This window comes from Chrysemys picta, chromosome 1 (genome assembly GCF_011386835.1).
Source record: "Chrysemys picta bellii isolate R12L10 chromosome 1, ASM1138683v2, whole genome shotgun sequence".
In the NCBI taxonomy this organism is placed as follows: Eukaryota; Metazoa; Chordata; order Testudines; family Emydidae; genus Chrysemys; species Chrysemys picta.
In genome coordinates, this window is record NC_088791.1 from 153921957 (window position 1) to 153937791 (window position 15835).

At 45.8% G+C, this 15835-nt stretch overlaps 1 protein-coding gene across 3 annotated transcripts in view; it reads right to left on the reverse strand.

Annotated features, from left to right (window-relative positions):
* Positions 1-509: 509 nt before the first annotated feature.
* Positions 510-15835, reverse strand: part of TIGIT (T cell immunoreceptor with Ig and ITIM domains) — a 60361-nt gene continuing 45035 nt past the window's right edge. For 2 of the 3 annotated variants that reach the window (XM_065573282.1, XM_065573275.1), the window contains exons 3-5: positions 6624-6947; positions 3157-3266; positions 511-1043 (exon numbers count right to left, since the gene is read on the reverse strand). In XM_065573282.1, coding sequence (XP_065429354.1) covers positions 810-1043; positions 3157-3266; positions 6624-6947 — 668 coding nt within the window. In that variant the 3' untranslated portion in view covers positions 511-809. Of the gene's footprint in view, positions 1044-3156; positions 3267-6623; positions 6948-10550; positions 10781-15835 lie in introns of those variants that run through there. The other variant, XM_065573270.1, reaches the window with a different exon arrangement.

Below are 15835 nucleotides of genomic sequence, written 5' to 3' on the forward strand. Positions count from 1 at the left end.
TCAGCCCTGCATTTGAGAGACCATCTCCAGAGATGAGAGGAGAAGGCAATGTCTGTGGCTCAGTCATTACCTTGCTTCTCTATTGAACCAGTTTTCTTCCCCAAGTTGTGACGTGGTCACTGGTACCCCTAGGAAACTGGCCTGAGACCTCCACACAGCCCTTCAGTTAGTAACAACATCTTATCACTACCAGCCTGGATGGTATTTTGAACAAAACCCTAGAACGGGTCGGCAACATTCGGCACGCGGCTCACCAGGGTAAGCACCCTAGCGGGCCGAGCCAGTTTATTTACCTGCTGACGCGGCAGGTTCGGCCGATCGCGGCCCCCACTCGCTGCGGCTCGCCGTCCCGGGCCAATGGGGGCGGCGGGAACCGGCGCGGGCCGAGGGATGTGCTGGCCACGGCTTCCCGCCGCCCCCATTGGCCCGGGACGGCGAGCCGCAGCGAGTGGGGGCCGCGATCGGCCGAACCTGCCGCATCAGCAGGTAAATAAACTGGCCCGGCCCGCTAGGGTGCTTACCCTGGCGAGCCGCGTGCCGAACGTTGCCGACCCCTGCCCTAGAAGGTAAAGGCCCTTCCCAATCTCTTGATTCATCCAGTGCAAACACCCTGAGCCTGTCTACATCAATGCTGTGTACTTCTCCCTTCCACCACCACCACCACCACCACACATACCCTTTCTCTTGACCAGCCAACCTCCAGACTGTTTTACGGGACTTGATAGGAGGAAGCAGAAAGGTTGTAACAAAAGATCTGATGCAGGATCGCTCTGCTTCCCCAAGGCCAAAACTCCCTCCTCCCCACCCAGCTACCCCATTTGTACCACAGTGCTACTGCTGCTGTGGCTTTTGTATCGCAGGACGTTGAAATAGTCGTGACCATCATCAGACTCCTCCTGAGCTCCCACGCTGCTGGCAGATGCCACGCTGGCCTCTGCTGAGCTGCCTGTGGTGGGGTTTTGTGAACTGCAGTCCTTCCCGCTGCTGCTGGAGGGCGTCTTCTGCAGGACATGGGGTGGCACATGGATCTTCTGAGTTTGTTTCTACAAAACAAAGCCACAAGGTTTTTTTCCTCCAATCATTTTAAATCAGAGACGGCCCCAAGGGCCATTGTTCAGATCCATACTTTCCCAGAGTCTGGGCAGGATTGCTGTCTACAGGTTGAGATCAGGCTCATCCTTACATTTAAACAGCTGCTCAGGTTCCCACCATCCTTCCACCTCTTTCCTAAGAGGGGAGAGAGAGAGAGGAGAGTGGGTTATGGAGGGGTTGAGAAGATTGGGTATGAAGGGGGCCTGAGATGTGCCCTTACACTGGTGCAGGCCCCCTGAGAAGCAACCTCACCCTTGACTGGTGTGGAGTAGGGTCCTCCATGAATCCAGCCCTCAGCCAGTATGGAATAAAACCCCTCCCATCATCCACCAGCCCCCTTGTCCAGTGAAGCAGGTACGGGCCTGTCATAACTATAAAGGGAAGGGTAACAGCCCTCCTGTGTACCATACTATAAAATCCCTCCTGGCCAGAGACTCCAAAATCCTTTTACCTGTAAAGGGTTAAGAAGCTCAGGTAACCTGGCTGACACCTGACCCAAAGGACCAATAAGGGGACAAGATACTTTCAAATCTTGGTGGGGGGAAGGCTTTTGTTTGTGCTCTTTGTTTTGGTGGGAGTTCGCTCTTGGGACTAAGAGGGACCAGACATCAATCCATGCTCTCCAAATCTTTCTGAACAAGTCTCTCATATTTCAAACTTGTAAGTACAGCCAGGCAAGGCGTGTTAGTTTTATCTTTGTTTTCTCAACTTGTAAATGTACCTTTTGCTAGGGTGTTTACCTCTGTTTGCTGTAACTTTGAACCTAAGGCTAGAGGGGTGTCCTCTGGGCTCTTTAAGTTTGATTACCTTGTAAAGTTATTTTCCATCCTGATTTTACAGAGATGATGTTGACCTTTTTCTTTAATTAAAAGCCTTTTTTAATAACCTGATTGATTTTTCCTTGTTTTTAGATCCAAGGGGATTGGGTCTGGATCCACCAGGAGTTGGTGGGAGAAAGGAGGGGGGATGGTTAATTTCTCCTTGTTTTAAGATCCAAGGGGTTGGATCTGTGTTCACCAGGGAGTTGGTGGAAGAGTCTCTCAAGGCTACCCAGGGAAGGGAGTTAGCCCATTGGGAGTGGTGGCAGCGGACCAGATCTAAGCTGGTAGTTAAGCTTAGAAGTTTTCATGCAGGCCCCCACATCTGTACCCTAAAGTTCAGAGTGGGGAAGGAGCCTTGACAGGGCCCATGAGATGTGCCCACATATTTGACAGCTGACAGATTGGGGCCCCCATCTGACATGCCCTCACACCTAGCTGGGGACCCCAATCTTAGCCAGTGGGATGGGCATGGGGCCTGAAATGGACCCTCGCATTCAGACCATTCCTGCAGGAGTTGAGAGGTCCCCACATAGTAGCTAGTGAAATGAAAGAGGGGTGATTACTGAGACACACCGTCACACTTCAGGGGAGCCTGAAATATGCTCTCAGCTAGCAGTCTGAAAGAAAGGGGGCCCAAATATACACCCCGTTCTCTGCTGACTTTGAAAAGGTCTCTCACACTCATCTAAGCCCAGATGGGGAAACATGAACTGTGCCTTCACCCTCAGCTAGGGGAATGAGGAGGGACCCCAGATATTCCATCATAGTCAGTCACAGGATGGGTGATATGAGCAGTTCCCTCACACTCAGCCCAGGTGTATTAGCGTGGTCAGCAGAGCCCTTACACTCACTGGGGAGGGAATTAGGGGCCATAGCAAAGCCCTCAGTCTGAGCTGGGTGCTGAGTTACTAGGGCACAGGGGCTGAGATGATTTCTTGGCCATGCGGTGGGGATTTTTCAGCAGATGCTCAAAATTCAACCAAATCAAGTGAGTTCCTGAGGCTGTGGGCAGCAGAGCCAGTTTAAGGTCAATACACTAGGAAGTACAATAAGCAACTCTAAGTGAATGCTGGAGTTGGGGACAGCAGAGATCTGTCCACTTAGACGCCATGTTTCCCATCAAAGTTACTCTGCATCTTTGTGTTTAATCCAATCAATGTAATTCAAGATTCAATAGCTAAGAAAAGTAACGGGATGAGTGGAAGGGGAGCTGATGATCTTATTGGAACTAACTTCTGGTTACCTTTCTCCTGAGGATCCAGACTATGAAACACACTAGGAGCAGAACTCCCAATATCAGGCTGATGATTATGTATGGAAGGTTCTTCCAAAAGGTCGTCTCCTCTGATGCTCCTGAAATTAAGTGAAGAGAAATGTGAGTTTGGCATTAAAATCACCCTTGGCCACATTCACCAAAGGCATACAGAAGGGGGTACAAGGCTACAGCTGTGATCCTCAGGCCTGATGCTAATCTTACATTTATTTTACACTAATGTAACACCATTGACTTCAGGAGAGTTACTCCTCAATGATGGTTGTTTTAATGAAATCAGAATCAGGCCCCACGTGTCCAGGCTTGACAAAGAAACCCTGATGGGAGGGCACTCTACCTCCTTCTTCCTCAGGACAGTCTGGATCTTCCTCTAACTGGTTTCATCTTAAACAATGCTGGGGGTAAAACCTGGTGACTATAAATGCCCCATGGAGACCACCTTGTTTAATTATTTCATGAATAATACAACTCAAAGATATGCTGTATCCAGCTCAGGACATTGAATCCTGCAGCCTAAGTCAGTTTCCGTTTCTGTGTAAGCAAAGCATCTCCATGAGAAGAGGCACTGCTGACAACTGTACCAAGTCTTTCTTACTCCAGCAGAGATCACGGGTACACATGTGCACCAACACTTCAATGGGGAGCCCCGTCCTGCATTGACTGTGCTCAGGACCTCCTAGGAGAAGCGTTCATACCACTGCACAATCAGCCTGTAGTGAACTGCCTGAAATAAACCTGGCTCTAACGCCAACCTTGAGTAAAACACAAAAGCAACCTGTCCAACTGTCACCAAAACAATTCTTTTTTCAAATCTCACTTTGGTAGGTTGCCTGCCATAAGTTGATATTTTAATACCCTGAGGGTTCTTCCTATTGACAAGGTAACGAATAACTGTATCCCGAGATACTGAACCTGCAAGGCCAATGTCATTGTTGGTAATTGTTGAACATTAGATTATTACCACCAAGTGACAATTGTTTTTGGAAAGCCCTGGAGAACTGGCTACCAAAGGACCGGGTGGGGAGAGCGGGATGGGAAAAGGAGGCAAACATGGTACCAATCTGCTAAAAAGAAAAGAAGAGTGATTCTGGCAGTTACCGCCCTGGAATTCTGACTTCTAGCTCTAAGGAACTGTAAGTGGTATTCCTTGGTCTCAACAAGTGGCCCACCCTCTGGCCCCTGTTGCCCTGGATTTGAAGGGTGCGTATACCCCAGAATGTGATCAAGCTACGTGCAACCATATTATGTGCATTTAGCCACCCTGAATTAATAAAATAGACCCACCACATAGTTAAGGGTTAATTTGGAGACAGGCTTTCAGAAGCAAGGTCAAAACTAGCTACAGTTTCTGCTAATCAGAATGGGAGGAGGGGACAGACAAGTAAACAACTGAATCTGAAAACCTCGGTGGCTGGAAATCCTTGAATCTAGATGCCGTTGATATTAAAAGTTTATTGAAAATTAGAAAAGTGATGATACAGTAGGGGTCATTATGACCTATATGTTTTGTAGACGTTAGTTATAAAAGATTAGCTAATAGAGTGTACTTTGGAGCGGTCCCCTGAAGCCATCTTGAGAGACGTTTTTCCTGACACCCTTTCTCCCCGGCAGGTGAGCAACTGGCCACCGCGAACCCGCTGTTAATTACTCAATACCATTCCAGATGTTAGGTAAACATCTGGTATGTTCTAAACCTATTGCTTATGTCTGCATGTGCTTACATCTAATAAACTGCAGTGTTAGACAAGAGCACCCGTACTTGCATTTAATCCTTGATCAGACAGAATAGCTCTGTTCATATTGATTTATTCCTGGCCCACCTAGAGTGAAATAGTTACGTTGCCCCTGCTGGAGGTTCTGAAAACCTCCGGTAACACCCCCACCAGCTGCTGTATGCTTTCTCCCCTCTCCCCAGCAGCACCAGGCCCTTACAGGGAGAATTGTACCCTTGTATTAAGGGCAGAATTTGGCTCCAATTAGCCTTCACACTCCCTGTATGGTAGGCAAGTATTAGAGCCAAATCCCCAAACCAAATCAGGGCAGATCACTTCCTCTCTCTGTCCCTCTAAATGCAGTCAGCTCTACAAACCACTAGACGATCCTTACTTTTGTAATTCAAGTAAACAGATCTGGCAGAGCACTGGGCTAGTGGAAGGAGAAATGGCAAGTGAAATTGACCACAAACAGAAAGTGACATTGACCAATCTAGCTTTATTGTCCAAGCTAAGTGAGAAGTGCAAAAAGTAAACAATCAGTACACAATCCACAGAAGTGATGAAAAGTAAATTAGATCTTAAAACCTTTCAGCTTTAATAATATCATTTACTAGTAACAAAGGCAAAAGGTAAATGTTAAAAATAATAATTTTGGCCATGTCACCCATAAAATGAATCTACTCTAGGGAAAGGAAGAGGGTGTTCTGGATGATGCTAATTTGTCAGTTGCAAAATAAACTTGTCAAAGGTGCCTAAAGGGGTAAATTTTCAAAAGTGCCTAAAACACCACTCTAAGGCGCCTAAATAGAAAAGGGTGACATTTTTCAGCTAGAACTTTTTTTCACCAAAAAATGTAGATTTGAGTCAACTGAAACATTTCAAGAAGTCATGTTCAAAAATGGTATCGATCAAAAAAATTCATTTTGAAAGGTCAAGACAAAACGTTTCAATTTTTTATTCGAAGCTTTTTTGGTTTCAAAATTTACTTCAATTTTATTGTTTTAAAGGTTAACAAACCTCACAATCATTTTCAGTCAAACAAAAAGTTTCATTCAACCTGAAATGAATTAATTTTTGACTTTTTGGTTCATCAACTTTTTTTTTTGGTTTTTCAGTACAGCCCGCAAACTGAAAAAATCAGTTATTCATGCAGCTCTTCTCCTACAGGCTTGTCTACATACACAAATTTAATCCAGAATAAGATAGGGTGTGAATTTAAAGCAGTTTCGTTATTCCTGATTAACTCCATGTGTGGATACTATTAGGGCTTATCTACACTGGCACTTTACAGCGCTGCAACTTTCTCGCTCAGGGGTGTGAAAAAACACCCCCAAGTGCTGCAAGTTTCACTGCTGCAAAGTGCCAGTGTAGACAGTGCTACAGCACTAGGAGCCGCACTCCCAGCACTGGGAGCTATGCCCCTCGTGGAGGTGGGTTTTTTAGAGCGCTGGGAGTGCTGTGCTGCGACGACACAAGCCACGTTAAAGCGCTTTAACGTTGCCGGTGTAGACAAGCCCTTATTCTGGAATAAGAGTATTTTATTACAAATTAGCTTAATCGGCTTCCAAAAAGTGCCTTATTCCCTCTGATTAACATGGAGTTAATCAGGAATTGCTATTCTGAAATAACTCCCATGTAGACAAACCCTGAGTCACTTAGGTGCTTTGGAAAATTTTACCCGCACTCCATAGATCTGAGTTATCTGTAGTTTTGTTGGCTCACCTGTCAGTTCCAGGAACATTCTCCCTTCATATATCCCATAAGGGAAGGTGTGAAATTCACAGCAGTAATCCCCAGTGTCATTGACTCCTAATAAGTGGATTGTTATCCCATACTCTGCTGCCAGCGATATCTTCTCAGTGAATGCCGGCTGGACCCTGGCTTTATCTTTGCTTAGGTAAACTGCAAGCATGACCTTGTTACACCTGTTCCAGTTCACCTGCGACACAATAGCATTGGTCAAAGAGAGAGAACATTGCAGGGTGATGTTGCTGTTTTCAATTGCAGAAACATTCCCAGCTGTTAGAATTTTCTCAGTTGTGTCCCCTGGAAGACAGCAAACCAAAGCGTAGTCATGAGAGTGATGCAGTGTAGGGCTTCCCCACAGCTTGTGAGGGAGAAAGTTCATTTGATTACCTAAATTCCCACTCCACTGCAATCATTGAAATCAGATAAAACAAGCAATAACCAAACAGGAAAGAACTATATTTGAGAAGGATGGGAATTCTTTGTGATGGGTTCGGTCACAGAGATCCCCTTGGGATTGTCACCTGATGTGCTAAAGTTACCTCTGAGCCCGTTTGCCCTGCCAGCTTGGGACTCCAGAACCCTGCCTTGTTAAGCCAGACACGCTAGCCTGCTGCAACACAGACCCAGGGTCTGGCCCACGTCCCCAAAGCTGCAGACTTTAACTAAAAACAGCTCAGCAGGTTACCTGTCTCCAGCACCCAGACACCCAACTTCCAATAGGATCCAAACCCTCAAATAAATCCATTTTACTCTGTATAAAGCTTATACAGGGTAAATTCATAAATTGTTCACCCTCTATATCACTGATAGAGAGATATGCACAGCTGTTTGCTACCCCCAGGTATTAATCACTTACTCTGGGTTTATTAATAAACAAAAGTGATTTTATTAAGTATAAAAAGTAGGATTTAAGTTGTTTAAAGTAATAACAGCCAGAACAAAGTAAGCCACAAAGCAAAATAAAGCAAAACCATGCACGTCTAAGCCTAATACATTAAGAAACTGATTACAGGCAATATCTCACCCTCAAAGATGTTCCAATAAGCTTCTTTCACAGACTAGACTCCTTCCTAGTCTGGGCCCAATCCTTTCCCCGGTACAGTCCTTGTTAGTTCCAGCAGACATCTCAGGTGGTAAGCAGGGGTTTTCTCATGACTGGCAGCCCCTTTTGTCCTGCTCCACCGCCTTTTATAGCTCTGGCACAAGGCAGGAATCTTTTGTCTGTGCTTAACCCCACCCCTACCTCATCAATGGAAAAGTACAAGGATTAAGATGGATTCCAGTATCATGTGACATGGTCATGTCACTGTAAAACCCCTAGTCTCCATTCTTCCTGGGTTGGCCCACGTGTACACAAGAAGGTTTGCAAGTAAATAAACTATTTACAACCAATTGTCCTAGTCAATGGGAGCCATCAAGATTTTAAACCACCATTAATGGCCCACATTTTTCATAATTACAATAGGACCTCAGAGTTATACTTCATATTTCTAGCTTCAGATACAAGAATAATACATGCATACAAATAGGAGGAACATGTTCAGTAGTTTATAACCTTTGTTATGATACCTTAAAAGAGACCATTTGCATAAAGCATATTCCAGTTACATCATATTTACACTCATAAACATATTTCCATAAAACATATGGAGTGCAACGTCACATTCTTCTCTTATTCTAAGGGAAGATGGTCCCAGAAGAGGAGGGCTCAGATCTGTTGGTGGAGCAATGTATGGAAGCCCAGGATTGAGTGATAATAGAAGACCAAATTGCTGAGGAAGGATTTTCTTCCAGTCAGGGAAGACGGAGATACGCTTATATAGCAGTATGCAATTGCCATAAACAAGCATCCCCAAAATTTCAGATTAGCACTCAAATGTCCAGGTACTTATCTCAAACTCATCAAACCTCCTTTGGCCTGGAATTTGGGAAAAGCCAGATTTGAAATATTTGGTTTCAGAAGGTTTGGAAATATCAACAACAGTTTTTTGGAGAATTGGGTTTTTGTTTATTTATTTGGTTGACTGTTTGGTTTTTTGGAGGGTGGGGGGAGATTGTGGGCAGTTTACTCTTATCTTTGAAGCACTATGTACAGAATCCTGCTGGTGAAATGATACTGACTTAGGTGACCCATAGTTTGATCTGCTAGGGCAACTTCTATGGGATGAAAGTCTCTTGAGTGTACAGGTAAGTTTGATTTAAAAAAAAAAAACCCAACAGTTGATTCATACCACTAGTTTATGTTCCCAGTACTAACCTCTCCCCCACACACCGAAAATTCCTTCCTGTCCTCACAATTTCACTGGACTTAAAAACTGGAAACAGATGCAAAATCTAGTTGTGCAGTCACTCATTCATTTAGATTGGTGCAGGCTTTGTGGCCAGAGCAAAAGAACCAAGTGATGGCTCCTGGACTCTGTTCCTAGCTCTACTACTGACTCCCTGTGAGGTTTCAGGTAAATCACTTAACTGCCTCATGCCTCAGTTTCCCCATATGTAAACCAAGGGCAGTAATACATCTCTAACTGAGTTACTGCAAGATTTAAATCATCAATGTGTAAAGTGCTTTGATACTAGAGATGTCCAAATAACTGAATATTCAGTTCAGGGGCAGGTCTGAAAAACAAAAATTCTCTTTGGGTCAACCCAAAACAAAAGTGTTCCAAAAATTCCAAAATAAAAACATTTTGACTTTTTATTTTGAAAGATATTTTGTTTTGGAAATGCCAAAATGAACCATTTCAACATTTCTGATTTTTTAAAAAACCAACACAATTGTCCAAAACTGACCTGAATTCATTAATTGTATTGGTCAGCCCAAATGTACATTTTTTGCCCCCCTCTCCCCGCCGCCCAAAAAAAAGTTTTGCGTGAAAATTTTCATCCAGCTCTAAGACCTTTGGATGAAAGGTATTACTAATAAACAACAACAGAAAAGTTAAGTATGACCTGCATTCAGCTGTACTGAAATGCATATTGTTTGCTTGAGTTCAGTTTACCAAACAATCTAGATTGCTCTGTATCAATGACCTGTCCTCTTCAGTAAATACCATTCCCCCAATCTCTGTCATCTGCAAACTTTACCAGTAATGATTTTATGTTTACTTCAGATCCTTGATAAAAATGTTAAATAGCAGAGGGCCAAGAACCTATACCTGCAGTACCCCACTAAACCAAAAAAAAACAACACACATCTTCTAAAATTACATTTTAAGGTCTCTCCGTTACTCAGTTTCTAACCCATTTAGTGTATGCCATGTTGATTTTGTATCATTCTAGTTTTTTAATCAAAGTGTCGTGCAGTATCAAGTTAAATGCCTTATAGCAGTCTTAAGTATATTACATCAATACCATTAGCTTTATCAACCAAATTTGTAATCTCATCAGAAAAAGATATCAAGTTCGTTTGACAAGATCTATTTTCCATAAGCCCGTGTCGATTAGCATTAATTATATTACCAGATGGCTGGGACAGAGCTAACAAGGTAGCTGTACAGTTTTAATGTGATTCCGATAATCAGCAAGACTAAAAAGAAAGCTGCTGATGGGAAAAAAAAAGAGGGATCCAAATCCAAGAAAATGGCAAGACTGCCAACAAAACTACAAATAACTCAGATCTATGGAGTGTGAGTTAAATTTTCCAAAGCACCTAAGTGAATCAGGGTTTATCTACATGGACGTTATTTCAGAATAGCTATTCCTGATTAACTCGGTCTTCCTTATTCAATTTCAGATGCCACCAGCATCTAATGAAGCACAGAGAGGTCAAAACTCACTTGCCCAATGTCACCCAGCAAATGCATGGTAGAATTAGGACTAGAACCCAGGATCCCTGACTCACAAGTGTCTGCAGTAACTTATAAGAAATCATAATAAGCTAGCAAACGCCTAGAACTATACCTGAAACAGGCAGGAGAGGAGCCATATGCCACAGCAGCTGTCCCAGAAGGAGAGGATAACCCATGCTACCAGAGAGTCACGAAAAAAGCAGCTGCTTGCTCTGGAGATTGGCAGGGCTGCAGAACTGCAGCTGTGAAAACACCGCAGCTCGAGTTGGGGGAAAGGGAAAGAGCTTTGGGGCGGGTGGGGTGAGCCAACTCATTCTTGATGCAACACAAACCACAGAGCCGTGGAGAGCGTGTTTCAGAAAAGACAACACAGAGAACGCTTTACAGCAACAACAGGCAGTGGTTACTTGTAACTGCAGGTGACTCAAACACCACTTCACTCATTAACAAAGGTGCCCTTATTTAGGCTTCCTGACCTCAAACTCTGATAAGTGGCTTACGGGAATCCTGCGATAACTGATTTGGGCCACAGCCCCTTCCTCATCCCCTTGTATGAATAATTACTTTTGAAAGATCACCATGAAGTTCCATGTCACCAGGAACTTAACCTACCAAGCAAAAAGTTTCCACCTTACAAGGAATCAGTGAGTTCCTTCAGACACTGAGTGTTAACACTGATCATGTGTATTGCGATTGCTTCGCTCCAGTTATTCCTATCACACAAAAGGCTGGTCTTAAACTGAAGCCAGCAAGTCACTGCCCTGCCCTTCAGGAAGATCTCCCATAGACTCAGGAAGATGTAGCCTCTTCCTCCTCCCTGCTGCAGCTGGGCTGAAGGGGGAGGCAACTCTCAATCCAATGTCCCCCTGAAAATAGCATAATGGGAATGGAGGCTTGGTGTTTTGAGGTGGCCATCTGACATAAATATATGGAGATATACCTATCTCCTATAACTGGAAGGGACCCTAAAGGTCATTGAGTCCAGCCCCCTGCCTTCACTAGGCAGGACCAAGTACTGATTTTGCCCCAGATTCCTAAGTGGCCCCCTCAAGGATTGAGCTCACAACCCTGGGTTTAGCAGGCCAATGCTCAAACCACCGAGCTATCCCTCCCCCCAATCTTCTCTGTTTGAGGCCACACACTCTGTAAGGCTATCCTTGCTCCTACAAGCAATAGTATTGCTATCAGTACAGTTATGTACTGGTATTTGATTGGGGCTTTGCATAGAACAGTGGTTCTCAGTCAGGGATCCGGGGCCCCCTTAAGGGGCCACGAGCAGGTTTCAGGGGGTCCGCCAAGCAGGGCCAGCATTAGACTCGCTGGGGCTTAGGGCAGAAAGCTGAAGCACCACCACATGGGGTTGAAGCCCGAGGCCCTGAGCCCAGTCACCTGGGACTGAAGCTGAAGCCTGAGCAATGTAGCTTTGTGGGGACCCCTATGGCATGGAGCCCTAGGCAACTGCCCTGCTTGCTACCCCCTAATGCCGGCCCTGGCTTTTATATGCAGAAAAACAGTTGTTGTGGCACAGGTGGACCATGGAGTCTTTCTAGCACGTTGTAGGGTGACCAGACGTCCCGATAAAATCGGGACCGTCCTGATATTTAGGTATTTGTCCCGCGTCCCGATTGATCTTCGGTCGGGACGCTGCACTCCGCTTTTTTTTTTTTTTTTTTTTTCTCTCTGCCGGCAGCACTCAGCTGTTCTCGGCTTTTTTTTTTTTTCTTCTCCTCTGACTACAGGCCCGGCAGCACTCAGCTGTTCTCTGTTGGTTTTTTTCCCCCGCTCCTAAAAACCAGAGGCTGAAGGTATGCATACCTAAGGAAGGGTAAGCATAATCTCTGACTGCCCGCAGCCCTGGGCTGTTCTCAGCTCCCGCCCCCGACTGCCGGCAGCACTGGGTCACAGTAGGGAATTGGGAGAGGGAGCTGTTTGTGTCCTTACACCGGCAGCACTCGTTTTTTTGGTTTTTTTTGCTCCGCCAGTGACCCCCCCTTGTGTCCCGATATTTTCTTCCTGTCATCTGGTCACCCTAGCATGTTGGGGGGGCCTCCGAAAGAAAAAGGTTGAGAATCCCTGGCATAGAAAACTGAACAGTCCACCTTAAAGAGCTCGCCATAAAAAAAACCCAATGGAATAGCAGCAGCCATGTCTCTTTCTAAAATATCTGCAAAGAGCGTGTGGCTGACCTGTGCCTGGTTAGTTTTATTTGGGATCTATTTTAGTGCCAAATTTAGCAGTGGCAATGAGGAAGACAGCTCCACCTCGACACCATGCACGGAGGGAAAGAGCAGGCCACTTTTTAAGAAATAGAATAATCTGCAGACCCAATTTTCTAGCTGCCAGAAGTCTTGGTAGAATAAGGGCTCATGAGTCTGACAGATCATCATTCTCTGAAGTTGATCACCAGTATATTCCAACTCCAGCTGCCAACAAAACAGCCAAGGAGTTTCAACTGTAGTCTGCTGTCTGCACGCCCATGTCATTCAGCTGTATTCTACTGTAGTGCAGAATGGCTGAATGACATGGCCATGCAGGCCACTTGTCTAGATGTGCTTTTGCCATTCAAGCACCTCATGTTTTTGCCAGTTAATTATTACTGTGTCAGAGACAGAGAGAGTACAAGTGAGCTCCCACAGTGTCTCAGGTAGTTCTAGATCTTCCCCGTCTCCAGCACTTCTCAGGGTTAGAGGACAATGGAAGGACTGATTTGTTGTTCTGTCCTGAAAGCTTTCAGGACACAGGCCTTAACTGAAGATTTTCCCACTCTTCTCTCATTTTGCCGCTTTCTGTATTCACAGACTGAAAAGAAAGGAAGGTGAGTCTCTTCACTGCTTGGGGAGGACCATTTCTCATCTCTGGCTTCATGCTCATAAAAGCATGCTTAACAGGCTGAATTCAGAGGTGAACTAAGAAATTAGAGGGAATTTAAACTGGTGTAATTTACATCTTCTTTAAGATGGTGTAACTGACACCTCCTTACACCTGACTCACCTCGACATGGAGATCACACCAGCTTCGATGCCCTGAGATTTAGGACCTGATTAAGGTTGCCACCCTCCCGGATTGGCTGGAAGTCTTCTGGAATCGGGCTCAATCTCCCAGGGGCTACTTAAGCCAATCCGGGAGATTTTAGGCTGCCAGAAGTCCGGCAGCACCGCCTGGCCAGAGCCTGCACCCCAAGCCCCTGACCCAGTCCTGAGCCCCTTCCTGCACCTGAGCCCCCTCACAGAGCCCGCAACCCCTCCTGCAGCCCAACCCTCTGCCCCAGGCTCAGCCCGGAGCCTCAGCCCACACTCCGATCCCCTCGACCCCACCCCCCAGCCCAGAGCCCGCACCCCAATCCCCTTACCCCAGTCAGATGAAAGTGAGTGAGGGTGGGAGAGAGTGAACAACGGAGGGAGGGGGGATGGAGTGAGTGGGGGCAGGGCCTCGGAGAAGGGGCGGGGCCTCGGGGCAAGGGTGTTTGGGTTTGTATGATTAGACAGTTGGCAACCCTAGACCTGATTCATCACTGTATTACCACAACCTTACACTGTAACAGCACAAAGGAAGCAGATAATCTCCTCCCCGACCCGCTCCATTTCTGTACAGTTACCAATAAAACCTCTTTTTATTTAAAATTACCTGAATGGGACTATTAGTTGAGACATCTATTGGCAGGCATCTTTGAGAGAGAATCTTACCCTGACCCTGGAGACAGCAGCAGCGCCAAGAGTGGGTGATAAGTAGGCCACAAAAGGTCAGAGGCACAGTGGAGGCTCTGGCCTCCCTCCCCCAATGCTGCCAGGTGGCTGGAGAGGCCCAGAATAGACACACAGCAAAGCAAAGGACCTGGAATGTACCAAGCACTGATCACCCAAGGAAAAGGAGTTGGTCAGACATCACATTTTTGCTTACAGACCTCAAATAGAACTACGGCTGACAGGGAAAACCAGCTTCTCCCTTAGTTCAGCAGACAGGCAGCCCGGCTGTTCTTAGAGGCAGAGACTTCTGGTTAAATTTCTAGCCAAAAACAATTCTTTCCCAGTAAGGAAAAACCTTCATTTGATAACTACATCATTGGATACTTTCCTGAATTCCACAACGCCTGCTTCATCCCCCTCCACACATTTGGAAAACTCAAAAAGAGATGAACTAACATATGAAACTTCTCCACACAAAGGTTCCCCTATGAATTGAGACTGTGTGAGAGAAATTTTAGCCCAAAAAGTAATTTGACGTGGGTGGGGAAGTTACATGCAATTGAAAATTGGAGGGTACAGTGGAAAGATCATTTCAAATTTAGTATCGTAACCACAACCCTCTACACTTATATTCTTGCAGCATGTGTGCTGGTCATTCTGTAGAAGCAGAATGTTCTTTGCACTTCAGAGGACAGCACAAGCATGTGCTGTTGACATAGGAAATGTTCCAACCACATTCTGATGAGCCCTTCTTTCCATTTTGTCATTGTGCTGCTGCACTTCGTGCACTTGCTTCTGCAGCCATCGAGTGCGGAGCAGTTTGGCTGGCTTACTTGGTTTTCAGGGGCTAGACTCAGTTTAGAAGACAGGAACAGCCATGTAGTCTCCTTACTAGCACCTGGATTTCCAGTAGCCATTAGAGCCACATGGAGAATCTAGCAAATGGGCCACCAACAAAATCTATGGGAGAGGTGGTTTCTCACAAAGTGAAGTCTTCCATATTGATTCAGTGGGCCTGATCATGTGTATGCAGAGACTATGGGCCTGTCTCTCTTCTGTGCCCACTTTCTGTGAAATGCAGGGGGGAGAGGAGGGCCTCCAAGGAGCCAGTTACATCTTCCTGATTCTCAGGCCAGCCCAAGGCTAACCCCAGCCCAGGGCTGGTAACAGGCCCCAAGGGACTATCTGAGACTAGCTGGAATGCACCAGCACTGGCCTCACCTCCTCCTGCTCTTAGCCCCACACTGTGCCTAGGAGCGTAAGCGCCAACCTTGCTTGCTCTCATGCAAGCTAAGGATTCCTCCACACTGGGGGGGAATTATCAGCTGGGAAAATAGCACCAATTTCCAGCCTCTTTTGCTGCTAGAGAAGATTACAAGGACCAGATTGCAAGAGGAAATCTGGGCCTATATCCTAAAGCACCATATAAAACGCAGCCCTGCCAATGCACCTCAGACTTCACCAAGAGCACACACCCTGCCATTCCAATCTTGGGCTCCCTGCACAGCACGAGCACCAGCACTCCTCCTCTTCCAGTTCTCGGCCACGAACAAAACGTTGTCAATGCACCTCAGTGCTGACGAGCAGCGCTGCAGCTAGCTCAGATCTAGCCAGCTCTTAGCACAGCTCAGACTCTGCATTTTAATCCTGACATTCCAAGACAGCACAAACTGGCCAGGGACTTCCAAAGATTAAGACAAACTTCCTTTTCCTA